The sequence below is a fragment of the Peromyscus leucopus genome, chromosome 5 (genome assembly GCF_004664715.2).
Source record: "Peromyscus leucopus breed LL Stock chromosome 5, UCI_PerLeu_2.1, whole genome shotgun sequence".
Lineage (NCBI taxonomy): Eukaryota > Metazoa > Chordata > Mammalia > Rodentia > Cricetidae > Peromyscus > Peromyscus leucopus.
Window position 1 is genome coordinate 128,839,315 of NC_051067.1, and position 14,472 is coordinate 128,853,786.

Genomic DNA, 14,472 nt, shown 5'->3' on the forward strand with positions numbered 1-14,472 from the left:
ACGGCGCAGTAGGTGACGTGCTTGCCTTGTGAGAGTGGGGATGTGAAGTCAATACCCAGAACCACATAAAAAGTGAGACATGGTGACAGGTGGCTGAAATTCCAGGGCCGGGGAGGTGGAGTCAGCCCCAGTTTACTTATTCTAAATTACTGAGAGACTCTGACTCAAAAAACCAAGGCGGTGAGTGCCTAAAGAATGACTTCTGAGTAGTCCAGGCTACCTCCCCCCAACCATTGTTATCTTGGGCTCGCAGTCTTCTATAAACATAACCAAGAGGAAAATACTTAGCTCTTCACAGCAGTAATCAAGTGTGCAGGATTTTTCCCTTAGGGGTGCAAAAGATAAAGGGGAGACCATACCTTCCCTTCCCAAGACTCTTCCCCATAACCCCAAAACTCACTCACCTATTAAATGGTCCCTGACTGATTGCAGGGTCTCTGGTGAGAAGAGCTTCAGGCCATACACGACATAGCTGTGAGGGTGCCTGGCTTTGGCCCCTGCATCAAGAAGCAAAATAAGGCCACACAGCACACAGAAATAGATTGGTCTGCTATAGGCTATGATTTGGTTGTGTCCCTAGAAAACAAATACAAGTTCCAGGTTGTACCTTTTATTTTGACTCATTGAAAAGAGTCACAGAGTCAGGAACTCACACCACATGATACAACTGATACTACCCCAACACCTGTCCCCAACCCAAATACCTATCCCCACCCAACATCCATCCCACCCCAACACCCATCCCTACCCCAATACCCATCTTAACCGCAATGCCCATCCCTACCTCAACACCCATCCCACCCCAACACCCATCCCTACCCCAACAACACCCATCCCTACCTCAACACCCATCCCTACCCCAACACCCATCCCTACCTCAACACCCATTCCTAGCCCTAACATCCATCCCCTAGCCCTGCTGTAATTTACAAGCTCAGAATACCAGGAAGAGAAAGGCGAAGACCAATAGACAGATGCAGAAACAATGCTTGATGTTTATTTTGCCAAACCAGAATGAGAATATCAAAGAGAATGTTGCTGTTTAACTCCAATAAGATTTACGTATAAGCACTAACCCCAGAGAAACCCATCTAACCCAAGATTCTCCTTGGGGGCAGACTTCCACTCTCCTTGCTCCTTTCGGGTGTAAGATGCTTTGAGACCTTGGTTAGTTATGCACATCTAACTTGGGTTCCCTATCAACAAGAAAGAGCATTGTGGGGTGTGTGTGTGTGTGTGTGTGTGTGTGTGTGTGTGTGTGTGTGTGCTTTAATTCTCTCATGACAGGAAGCAGGCCAGGGAGGAGAAAGCTGTGATGGCCAGATGAGCAGGTGTGTGTCTCAGCATGGCAGAGCAGTTGACTTCTTTGACTTTAAAAAAAACCTTGCTATTTTGACTAATTATTGACAGCACTTTTCATCCAAGGGGAACCAAAGCCTTTGCAGATCTCATCTTAGTCCTCAAAATATTGTTAAGAGGGGTAGTAACACCTTTATGCTTTCCAAATGGCAGTGAGAAATTAAGGGGAAAGGTGGCGGGCGAAATGGCTGGCTGGGTAAAAGCGCTTCTGTACGAGTCTGGTGCGCAGGGTTCTATCCCCGACACCCACATAAAGGTGGAAGGAGAGAACCAACACCACAAAGTTGTCCTCAGACCTCCACACGTGCGCCGTGGTGTGACCTCACGCACACAAAACAGACACACGCGCACACACATTATGCACACACGCTCAATAATAATAAAACTTAAAGTATTTTAAAATCAGGAATGGGGTACCGTGCCACAGGCTTTCCGGGGCAAACCCCAGCAGAACTGCTGCATCTCTGAAATAGATGCAGAATTCATAAGATGTGAGAAGGCCGCAGTGAAGCAGGTGGAGAGTGAGCTTTGCAATTCATGAACCGCCCTGCCCTGCGAGCAGCAGGCAGAGGGAGATCGGCCTGGCCTCAGACTGGTGTTTTTAGTCACTGCCTCGAATGTGCTATATTTAGAAAGGGAATTTAAACTGGCACTGCTTCCTAAATAGAAACGGTCCTATTCTGAGAGCGTCTTTCAACAGGACAATACCAGCGTCTGTCACAGAGACTGGCTGCCTTTGGTCCTGTGGCCGAGCTCAGTCCAAAAAAAAAAAAAAAAAAAAAAAAAAAAAAAAGTGTTGCACTGCTAGGGAATTTTCTTCAGAATCCAAGTAGGTCATGGATTAATAAATACAAGAGAACACTTTCTTTGCATTAAAAAATAATAAGACCAAAGCCAGAATGAAATCTAAACGCCGACTAAGTAAACGGCAAAATAAATTAGCTGGTATAAATAGCTGTGTGGTGCATTAAAACACACACACGGGAGACATTTCCTCAAACTGACATGGTTTAAGAAACACAATTAAGCAGCTATCATTTGTTCTGGTTCTTTCTCTTATCAAAAGGTTAATGGGCTGGAGGGAGGATGGCTCAGCCAGCAAAGTGCTTGCCTTGCAAGTGTGAGGACCTCAGTTCAAGGCCCAGAACCCAAAGTTGTAGCATGCCTACAGTCCTAAAGCTGGGAAGGTGAAGGCAGGCGGGCGGGTCCCTGGAGCTTGCTGGCTAGCCTGGCAAGCTCCAGGTCAGCGACATACCACTTCAAGACACACATTTGTGCGTTAAAATACATTATCTAGGAATCAGCCATCTCAGCCTGGGGCAATATGAAACACAATCAGGCATCTTTCAGGGGCTTTGCTGGAAGTGTGACCATGGCCTCCATGCTGCTAATTTATAAAACCAAACACAAAGCCCCCGGCAAGGGCTTACCTTTGCTACTGTGATCATGTATCCTGCGTTTGGGTTTCCAGAGCTACCCTTAACACGTTGCTCATACCCAGCACACCAGACACTCTTATCTGTGTCCCCAGAATGCTCACTAATGAATTTCCATGATCCCCCATTTCTGAGTGCACATCTGTGTCAGCCATCAAAACCCCCAAGGATTAATTTTTAAAAGTTTTCAATAGAAAAATTTCACCCACTCCACCAGGTGAAATCTAATCACGGTCTCTTAAAAATTCATTCGGTCCCCCCAGTCCAGTCTGTGGAAATTTTAACCTTAATTTCCACAGTGGGTTGCATGGCTGGAGGCATCCTTGAGGCTGCTGTCTGAATCCTGACCTTGTGTGCATGTGGGTTTTCCATCAGCCCCACCCCCCAGCAACAATGCAGCAGACTGTCCACAGAGCAGTTGGGAAGGTCCAGAGAAATGAGAATCCTGTGTGGAAGGCTGCCACCAGGGGCTAAGTGACCAGAGACCTGCTCACTTTTTACATGCAAGGTAGTTCATGAATTGCAAAGCAGACCCCTTTCCTAATTCACTTTTGTTGGTTTTTTTTTTTTTGGGGGGGGGGACCTGATGAATTGCATGTTGATTAGCAAGATGCAAATTCTTGCCTGGCTCTCGGTCTGGAAAATTGCATTTCGTGAGAAAATGCCTTCGCCTCTTCCTCTTTTCTTCTTTATCAGAGTTTCTAGAGACAAGCTCAAACCAGGGCTGATCTCTGTCAGTAAATTGATGACTGCAGTGAACATGAGTAAATGTCTGACAGTAGTTCACTGTGACAGTAAGAAAAACTACTGCTCCCTGTCTCTCTGTGACTTGTCTTCTCTCTGTGACACAGGCCTGCTTGGAGCCTGGGATGGTAGCTTGGTCTATTCTCATAGGACTCAGACAGTATGACTCCAGCTCAGCACAATTTTATTTATCTGAAATGTGAGGTTTGCCTGCTGCCCGTCCCTCCTCATGGTCTTGGCATGTTTTGTATCACATCCTAAAGTCCATGCAGGGAAGGAATTGTATATGTGTAAGTATGCTTGCATGCACATGTATGTGTGTGTGTGTGTGTACAAGTTTGTATGGGTGTATACACACGTGTAGAAGCCAAACATTGTGTATTTGCCTCAATCACATCTCCACCTTATTTTATTTGATAAAGGGCCTCATTGAGCCTGGAGTTCTTTGGTTGTCCATACTGACTGGCCAGTCAGCAGCAATGACCCTTCTGTTTCTGTACCCACAGTACTTAAATTACAGATTTGTGTGGCCCTGCTGGCTTTTACATCGGTTCTGGGGATCAAACTAATCCTCATGGTTATATGGCAGTCGCTTCGCTGACTGTGCTGTCTCCTCAGCTTCAAGGTAAGGAGTGTTTGATTCCATGTAACACCACCAGCGAACCCCCATCAGTGAGGGAAAGGTACAGGAAGGGAGCTGGTGATGAGGTGCCTGGGATGAGCTGTAGAGATCCTTCAGAGCCGCACACCTGCCCCAGGATTCTGAGGGCAACCCCAACATCACATCTTCATACCCTAATTATGCTGCTGCTAGAGATCCTGATGCTGAGACTCTCAGATAAAAGATGTAGCATACGCAAGCCAATTACAGGGAACAGAGGAACTTAACAGGACAGCATCTGCTACCACGATGACGACCACCAGTGTGAAGCCTTTCTTAATTATGATGAGCTAGCACAGATTAAAAATCAGTCTTAAAACCTGGATATGAATTTTTAAAATGGGCAATGCTGGGAGGATAGTTTCCCCTCATTGGATAGAGTTTTCAGAGCACGTGTGTGTGTGTGTGTGTGTGTGTGTGTGTGTGTGTGTGCGCGCGCGAAAAAATGCTGAGGGTTTGCTGTGACAGGCGGGAAGGATTCACAGAGCACAGGAGGGTAAAAAGCACATGGCTATGGCCCGCACCTGAAGAGCAGAACCTGACCCATAGCACCCACAGCCACGGGGGCACCATGGCCAGAAGCTATATCTAACTGGGAACTTGTAGCACGAATCTTAAAAAGTTCTTATTAATAAAAACAAACCCAGTGCCAGTTATTGGGGTGAATCCTGGAAGATCAGAGAAGCAGAACAAGCCACAGCCACCTTGCCTTGCCAGTTCCTCAGCTGATCCTGTTTCCTCAGACTGGATGCCTCTGAGTCCTCACCCGAATGGATCTCAGCTGAGCTGCTGCTGAAAGCCTAGAAGCCTGAAAGCTTAACCAGGCTCTAGTTCCTGGTTTTCACGCCTTATATACCTTACTGCTTTCTGCCATTACTTCCTGGGATTAAAGGCGTGAGTCACCATGCCTGGCTGTTTCCAGTGTGGCTTTGAACTCACAGAGATCAGGATGGATCTCTGCCTCCAGAAGGCTAGGATTAAAGGTGTGAGTGCCACCATTTTCTGGCCTCTATGTCTGTCTAGTGGCTGTTCTGTTCTCTGACCCCAGATAAATTTATTAGGGTGCACAATATATTGGGGAACACAGTATCACCACAGGAGCTAGAAGACCCTTGGCCACCAGCAGGTTGGTCTGAGTGAGCCCAGATTTTCTCCCACAAATCAGACTCCAGGTTATTGAGATAAAGGGTAAAGGGCACCTGAACCGGAATAATAAAAGGAGACTAGCTTCATACACAGAGTTTCCATGTGTGGCCATGAAAATGAAAACCTCAGTGGGAAATGAACTCACACCTGTTAGAGTGACATTTATCACCAAAGCGAAAGGTAATTTCTGGTGAGGACATGGAGAAAGGAGACCCCTTGTGGTGTACTATGGATGGTACTGCCATTAAGGGAGGTTCTCAAAAAAGTAGGAACCTTGGATGAAAACGCCTGCCTTGCAAGTGGAGGAACTGAGTTGGAATCACCAGAACCCACATAAAAGATAGATACATAGCAGGAGTGTTTGTAAGCCAAGAGTTCTTATAGGGAGAGGAACAGCAGACAGAAGAGCCTCAGTCAGCTACCCTGGCATTTCAGCAGTAGAAACACTACAGAGATCCCACCTCAAACAAAGCAGAAGGCAAGGGCCAGCACCTAGATTGTCCTCTGACCTCTACATACATGATATGTACCTGCACAAGTACATGTGTGTACTTGGTCATGCACATGTACACACACACACACACACACACACACACACACACACACACACACACACGCATGCACACGCGCACACATACACACATGGGGAGGGGAGCTGGAAAGATGGTTCAGCAGTTAAGAGCTCTTGCTACTCTTCCAGAGGACCTGAATTCATTTCCTAGCATCCACATCAGGCTGCTCAACTACATGAAACTTCAGCTCTAGAGGATTTGGCGCCCTCTTCTGGCCTCTGCAGGCATGTGTACACATGCCGTATACACTCACATAGATATACACATACATATAAATAAATATTTTTTAAAATACGAGCTGGGTAGTGGTGGTGCACACCTTGAATCCCAGCACTCAGAGTGAGTTTGAGGCCAATCTAGTCTACAGAGTGAGATCAAGGACAGCCAGGGCTACACAGAGAAACCCTGTCTCAAAAACAAAACAAAAACAAAAACAAAAAACAACCAAAACCAAAAAACCCAAACAAACAAACAAAGAAGAAAACAACAACAAAAACAAAATAGAACTACTATAGGGTCCAAAGGACAGGAAAACAGTATGTGAAAGATGCCTGTGTGTCTGTGTTCATTAAGGCATTACTTGCAATGGCCAAAATACATATGGCACTGGGGTGGACTGAATAGGGTGAGGTATTGGATACTTGGCCTTCAGCTGGTGACACTATTTTGGGAAGTTATGGAACCTTTAAGGGGTGGAGCCTTACTGAAGGAAGTATGTCACTGAGGGTAGGCTTTGAGGGTTTACAGTCTTGCCCCACTTCCTGTGTGCTGGTGAAATGTGATCAGCTAGCTTCCTGCTCCTGCCGCCATGCTGTGTCTCCCTCACCATAATGGACTCTCTCCCTCTGGAACCACAAGCCAATAGGAACTCTTTTTCCCTTAAACTGCTTTTAGTCATGGCATTTTGGTCACAGCAACAAACACAGACTCCCACCTAAGTATTTGTTCATAGGCAAATGGTTTTCAATACCGTGGTGTGTGTATACACGCACATATGAAATGCTATTCAGCCTTGCAAAACATGGCAATCCTGTCATATGCAAACATGAATGACCTTGGGGAACATTGTGCGAAGAGAAATATGCCAGGCATAGGAGGAGGAATACTGCATGACCTCACTCGGTATGGAAGATAACAAAGTCTGACTCACAGTCAAAATGAACAAAGTGGTGGGTGCTAGGGGACAGGAAGTGGGTAGGGAGTGCTGGAAGAAGGGAGCAGAGCCAAGCACATGGGACCAGTGAGCTTTGTAGATCTATTACATAGTACAGTGATGGTGGCGACCGTCAATAATGGTACACAATGTTCTTGAAAATGGCTGAGAGCACACTGTAAATATTCTCATCAGAAAAAAAAAGTATGTGATATGATAGACAAATTAACTTGACTTAATCATTCCACCATTTTATCCACCAAATTATCACTCACCCCCCCCAATATATGTAAGAGTATTTTTAAACACACAGTTTATGATTACATACTAAGAACACTTGAGGAGGAATTGCCAGGTGCCAGCCAGTGTTTGAAGCACTTTACATGCACTACTCACTCAATCCCCACTGACATTAACCAGCTTTATTTGCACATAAAGAAACTGAGGCATATAGTGGACGGCCATCATGCTCAGCATCAGATAGTCAGGTGAGTAAGTGGTAAAGAAAGGCAGGCAGGCAGATGGCAGAGTCTGTGGACCACCCCATCAAGCTGTGTCTTCTCTCCCAGGAGCCCAGGGAACAAAAGTGACCTGTCACCCAGGGTCCACCCTATGCCTGAGCCTCCCCTCCACCAATGCCAACGCACCATGCGCTTAGATTCAGCCAGAGCTTTGTGCCATGCACTTGGGTATCCATCCACTGCTTCTAGTCCTGTATTCAAGATACAGACACAGATGCAAATTCGACCCTTTGAACAGACGTTGGCGTTGCCTTGTTTTCAATGCAAGCAGATGAGACAAGCTGCTGGCCTGCACTTACGTGTATTGGTGAAGCAGGGTCAGGCTGGACGCTCTAAAACACAAACCAGAGGGCCTGGGTCACCTTGTGATTGCGAGGCTATGCTAGTGACAGTACACACACACACCCATCCCATCTACCCCCCTCCCCACACACACAGAGGATGGGTTCTTGCCTTGAGCAGGGAGTACTGGCAGCTGGCCATGACCAGGCAGAAGAGCAGGACCCACAAGTCTCTGCAGAAGCCACGATTCAGTGTCAGAAAGCCCAGGAGGGAAACCAGAACGCTGAGCAGAATGGCTACCACATTCTCCTTCACATCTTCAGTCCTGTGCAAAACACACAAACAAGCATGGAGTAAGACCTGCAGCCATGTCATTATCAAAGCACGCTTTCCTACATGCATCTAGAGACTGACGGTGAGCTCAGCGGGGCTCTGCGGTGCCAGCCCCTGCATCGATTTATTCTTGTGCTGTTGAAACCAAGTCCTTATTTTGACCCTGGGTGTCTGTTCTTGGAATAAATGGAACGGGATCTCACTGACTTCCTTGGCCACTGTACTGGGCTTCCTAGGAGGAGGAGGAGGCCAGTGATTTCAACCAGAGCCTGGAACGTTTCAGAACTTCACAGGCTCCTCTCAGTGAGGGCTTGGGAAGATCTCGTTGACACCGGGATAACTGTTTCCAGATGGATCTTCTCTGGAGTCAAAGTTTGCTGCTCAGTTCCAAGGGCAGGAAGCTTCAGAGGGAGGTGTGACCCCTCCAGACAGTCCAGGGAGCCTCTCTGGGTGATTTTGTCTGTGGAGTCCTCCATGTGAGATAGAAGATGCAATGGAGCCCTCATCCAGACATCTTATCAAATAGTGGGTGTGAAAAAAAATGTGAAGGGGTATTTAGAGCATTGCTAAAAGGGGGGGGGGCTGAAGAGCTGAGTCAACCATCTGGGTAGGGCAGTGTGTGTGTGTGTGTGTGTGTGTGTGTGTGTGTGTGTGTGTGTGTGTGTCCACAACAGGAAGGGCTGAAGGAGGAAGAAAGGTAATGAGCCGAAGTACTAGAGATGGCCAGGCAATGACTGAAGGAGTCGGTCGGCCTATTGGTGGGAGGGGGAGGAGCTAGATATGAAAGATGAGCAGGGATGGGACCATGACTTCAGAAGTTCATGACCTTGACAGGAGACCAGATGCACAGTAGGACACAGTAGCTCTATGGGCCACAAGGTTGCGGCGGGGGAAGGGGGGAGGAACAGGGATTGTGGATTAGTGGGTCATTCATGAGAATTTTGAGTACGTTTTGTAATTGAGCAACATTTACTCATATACAATATGTTTTCACCCACTAAACAGTGATCCTTAAAGGAAAGGATAGTTGGTTATCTTGTCTCTTGAGACAGTCATGAATCTTTTATTTTATTTTAAAGATTTATTTTTAATGATGTGTACACAGTGTATCTATGTATGAGTGTGAGCACAAGTGTGTGCAGGTGCCTTTGGAGGACAGAGGAGGATGTCATATTCGAACCCAGGTCCTCACGCTCTCTCCACTGAATATCTCCCTAGCCCTGTAAACTTCTGACACTAGTGGTGTCCCTCCATGTCTGGCTCCTCTGCCTTGGGACTCACTGTGTTCCTTCTGCGTTTGCTGTTGTCCCCAGCACAAGCCCTGTGGAGGCAGACACCGTGGCTGTGGCATCCACTAACACCTCAGTGCACAGCACAAGCCTGGCATGGGGCGGGTACCCAGCAAATGATGGATGGATGGACAGACGCATGAGATGCTGGAATAAGGCAGAGATGGACAGCTTCTTAGTTTAGATGCTGACCTGATACACAAGACAGATGAAGATAAAGCTCGGGTGTTTTCCAAAAGGGTAAGGGTAGGATAGGAGACAAGAGTCAGGAGTATGGACACAGCTGGAAACATCTGGGAAGGATGGATGGACGGAGGACCAAAGGGAGAGGGGAGGCTGCAACTACGGATGCCAGGAAGCTGCCATTTGGAGATAAAGGAAGCGAGAACGGGGTTCAACAGCACCGAGTGAGGGCTTAGGGGTGCACAGCATGGCTACCTCGGTCCCAGCACCGCGCAAGCTCATCTCACCTACTTCCCGTACAGCCTGGCAGTTCATCTACCACACGTTCTTTCTCAGCTTCACACCCTGGTAGTTCAAGTTCGCCCATCCATGTGAGGTTTAAAGACACCTCCCGCTAAGTATCGGGGGGGGGGATTTAATTGATGCCTTTTGAAATAAAATCTCAGCTGTATGATAAATAAAAATGTGGGGAGGGTAGCAGGACGGGTCAGCCAGGGAAGCACTTGTCATCAGTTCGATCCCTGGGACCCACGGGGTGCAAGGAGAGAAATGACTCCCGCGGGGTGTCCTCTGACCTCCATGTGTCACTGTGGTGGACAGGCATGGGTATGTGCGACACATGCACACACACACACACACACACCTATAAAGAGATCTGCTTTTCACGTGAGGGGTTAACACAACCTATTCCTTCTTACAGAAAAACAAAGTAGCATTTTTTTTTAAAGTCTCATCTAGCAGAATACATTATCTTGGATTACCAGTCACATATTCTACGCTCAGCTCATATGCATGCCCTAGGGTAACACGGTATTGTTAGCAAAGTGATTACAACGCTGTTCCCTGACTTGTGGGTCCTGAAATTTACTGCTGTAATTTTGCAAGACCATCGTTTTTCCGCATGTGATCCCACCATTTAAGATATGACTGGACCATTACTGTAACAAGTAGTCACTGGGGGACAGGCGGCAGCTAGAAGCCCTGCCACTGCCCCAGAGGCTGGCACGGAGCTCTGAGCAGACCCTGCTGTGTGAGCATTAGCGATCATACCATCAATTTTCAAACCAATCCCCACCAGAGCCACAGCCTCTGAAAACCCGAATATTGTCCCCCGCATCCTGACAGGGGAGCCCACAAACTGGACGTTTCCACTCTAAGTCCGTCTTCATCACCATAGCAAACTGGAACCTGCCTGCCTTGCCTACCCAGGCTTCATCTCTAGCCACAAAGTGTTTTATTCTAGGGAGCAATAATAAGAGGGAGCAAAAAGGAGGGAACGGTCCAAATGAGAGAGCATCATCAAGTTAGCCTACAGCAGACGGGAGAGGGAAGCCGGAATCGAAGCTGTGCAGGGGACAGGTTAGCGTCACCCCACTTTACCTCCCCTCCTTCCGTCCCAGGGCCACAGTTGGTCAGGCAAGGCAGGCCTCCCGCTGCTGAAGCTGAAAACACTCCTACCAGAAGAGGGCAGGGCGTGAGCAGACCAAAGCCAACTGTCCGCCAAGCAAACCTGCCATCTAGTCCAAGCTGTTCAACTGTCGCTTCCCATGGCAACTGTGCAATTCAATGTCTAAGTCACGGGGGTTCACAGGAAAGTGGGGTGTGGGCTGGAAATAACCCAGGGAACCTTAGCGAGCAGGATTTTATATTTTAGGAGCATTCGAGTATGCTCACTGGTGTCCTCCCTTGTCTTCTGGCCACATCTACGCGTGCTTGACAGCTTACCGATCCAATAGCGCCAACAAGGTGAGTCGATCATACCAGACTTTAATCCACTTCCCAGGGAAAATGATGAACTTGTAGAACTGCTCTCGGTTAAACTTTCCCTGTGCCGAGGAACGTGATGAATCTTCTAGATCCTGGCTCATGTGCTTTACACATCAGAAACAGAACAGAGATCAAAGGCAGAAAAGAGTGTTACTGTAATGTGTCCTTATCACAAAAACATCCCGTAGTTTAAAAACACAAGGGCGGTGGTGGTGGTGGGGAGTGGAGGTGGGCTGGCAAGGTGGCTCAGTGGTTAAAGGCGCTGTCTGTTTTTTCAATGACAAAGTCTGCCCTAAGAACAGAATGAGTAGGGGCAGTAGCTCAGCCAGGAAAGTGCTTGTTACAGAAGCATGAAGACCCAAGTTGGCTCCACAGCATATGTAAAAAGCCAATCATGACAGTGTGTGTCTGGAACCCCAGCACGGGGAGGTGCAGATGGATGGCTGAGGCTTACCAATCGGCCAGTTTAGATTACTTGGTGAGTGCCAGGCCACAGAGAGACCCTGTCTCCAAAAACAAAAGTAGAGAAAGACTGACAGCTGAGGTTGACATCTGGCCTCTACACACATGAGCATGTACATGCACAAACACTTGTGTGCATGATGCATGTGTGTGTGTGTGTGTGTGTGTGTGTGTGTGTGTGTGTGTATATGAGTGAGTGTATGTGTGTGCACAGGCACACACACGTATGCTAGCTCTTCACCGGTACGTCTAGAGAAGACTTAAAGATGAAGCAGAAGTGGAGGAGGTGAGCAAATAGTGACCTGGTAAAGAACTGGACTTTGGAACAGGAAACCAAGCAGAAGCTAGGGTGTCCGTGACCAGCCACCACCACCATCCCTGCAGTCTGGGACCCCAGCATTCAGATGAACTACATCTACTTTGGGGTTGGGGTCAGCTCCCCACCCAGGGAGCTGCATGGAAAAGTGCCTGCTTCTGGCTGGGTATGGGGTGATGGGGCCCCACAGCTCTCCTGAGGCTTCCCTCCTCCTACCCCTGCAGGTTGGTAGCCCTTATTCACACTACGTGGATGCTCCAAATCCCTCAGAGAATTTACCTTAAAGCATCTCTTCGCACCTAGCAGAAACAAAAGTACACTTTAATCTGGAAGAGCGAAGCTTTGATGTGTGTCTCAAAGAATCACACAGATCAAAATCCAAGGCAGGAGCGACACATAAGCAAACAAACAAACACCCATGTCAGCCTGTACTAGAGCCCACAGGCTGACAGACCACACATACACACCCTGGGTGAGTTTGGGAATTGCAATCGTCAACTTCAAGGACGGTTGCTGATGTCCGAGAACTTAGTATGTGTTCAGAGTGGCCCAGACGTTCCTTCACAGACCCCTGCAGAGCCTTGGGCGATAGCAGGCCCCGCCTTCTCCGCAGCACCAACATGGACTTGTTAACTCAGCTTAAGGACCAGGAAGTTATCCTGAGCATACAGTACTGATGCACACATAGGCATGGGAAAGGGAAGCCACCCTGTCCCAAGGGCAATCCCCCGGAGCTGATGGGCAGGGGACACAGTGGGACTGAAACTCAGAGAGCAACATGTGTCCTGGGTGTGTGTCTTAGAGCTTCTATTGATGGGATGACACACCATGGCCAACAGAGCAAGTTGGGGAGGACAGGGTTTATTCTGCTTACACTTCCATATTGCTGTTCCTCATCGAAGGAAGTCAGGACAAGAACTCACACAAGGCAGGAACCTGGAGGCAAGAGCTGTTGCAGAGGCTATGGAGGGGTGCTGCTTATTGGCTTGCTCCCCATGACTTGCTCAGCCTGCTTTCTTATAGAACCCAAGACCACCAGCCCAGGGATGACCCCACCCACAATGGGCTGGGCCCTCCCCCATCAATCACTAATTAGAAAAAATGCCCTACAGGCTTGCCCACAGTTGAATCTTATGGAGGCATTTTCTCTGTTGAGCTTCCCTCCTCTCAGATGACTCTAGCTTGTGTCAAGTTGACATAAAACAAACCAGCACAGCTCTGTTTCCAGACAAGGTACCATCTTGAAAACCACCTGGTGCTGCATCAGCAGGAACTTGTACAAATGGCCATGGCCTTGGCTTTGTAGCAAACCTTACACCAAGGCTCTTAGCCTCGATGTCCACTGATACAACATGGACAAGAAATACACGCAGCAGCCAGTCAGCTTGCTGTTCTGGTGATGTGGGGTCCAGGTGTGGTGCATGTATGGGCCGAGGCTGGCAGGAACTAAAAGTCCCCAAAGGAAACAGACTTGAGCCTGGGCCTCCACACATTGCGTAGCCAAATGTGGAGCAGGAGGGTAGTGGGGGTAAAAAGAGGGCTACAGCCTGTTTCCAGTCCTTGCTAAGAAAAGCAGGCATGCTGCTAGCCCTGCAAGTCCTGGCTGCTGCAGGAAGCCTGCCTGTGGCTGCCTCCCGTGCAGGTCTCATCCAGCCTCTCACTGTGTCCTCCCTAGGCTGGTCTCCCATCCCCACCCCTGTTCCGTCCCGGGACTGCAGCATCTGTCTCAGAGCACCTGATCCTACTGCAGTGACCATCTCAGCCAGACGCAGATGAACTGGCTGGTGGGTCAGGAGACATCTCAGCAGTGGGGCAGAGTTTTCACCAGCACATCTGTGGCTCCTAGAACCAGCCAAGGCATCCGGCCTCCAGCAAGGATTTGCTGGGTCACAAGCAAGAAACCATCTCAGTGTTTATTTTGTAAACAAAGCCTCATTTAACTTCTAGTCAATTTAAATTAAGTCACTTTGTAGAACTTAAGAACTTCTAGCAGGGTGGTGGTGGCTCACACCTTTAATCCCAGAACTTGGGAGGCAGAGGCAGGTGGATCTCTATGAGTTTGGGGTCAGCCTGGTCTACAGAGTGAGTTCCAGGACAGCCAGGGCTACAAAGAGAAACCCTGTCTTCAAACCCAAAAATCAAAAACCAAAAACCAAACCAACTCCCGCAAAAAACAAAATAGAACTTTTAAAAATTACTTTTCCCCCCCAGTATGATCCTTTTACAAATGTACATATCCAGGATACAC

At 48.1% G+C, this 14,472-nt stretch overlaps 1 protein-coding gene across 1 annotated transcript in view; it reads right to left on the reverse strand.

Moving 5' to 3' along the window:
* Nucleotides 1-14,472, reverse strand: part of Pcnx2 (pecanex 2) — a 154,992-nt gene that overhangs the window by 98,827 nt on the left and 41,693 nt on the right. Inside the window, exons 10-13 of the mRNA XM_028889810.1 lie at nucleotides 11,405-11,550; nucleotides 8,046-8,199; nucleotides 7,892-7,924; nucleotides 405-576 (exon numbers count right to left, since the gene is read on the reverse strand). Of these exons, the coding sequence (XP_028745643.1) occupies nucleotides 405-576; nucleotides 7,892-7,924; nucleotides 8,046-8,199; nucleotides 11,405-11,550 (505 nt within the window). The remainder of the gene's footprint in view (nucleotides 1-404; nucleotides 577-7,891; nucleotides 7,925-8,045; nucleotides 8,200-11,404; nucleotides 11,551-14,472) is intronic.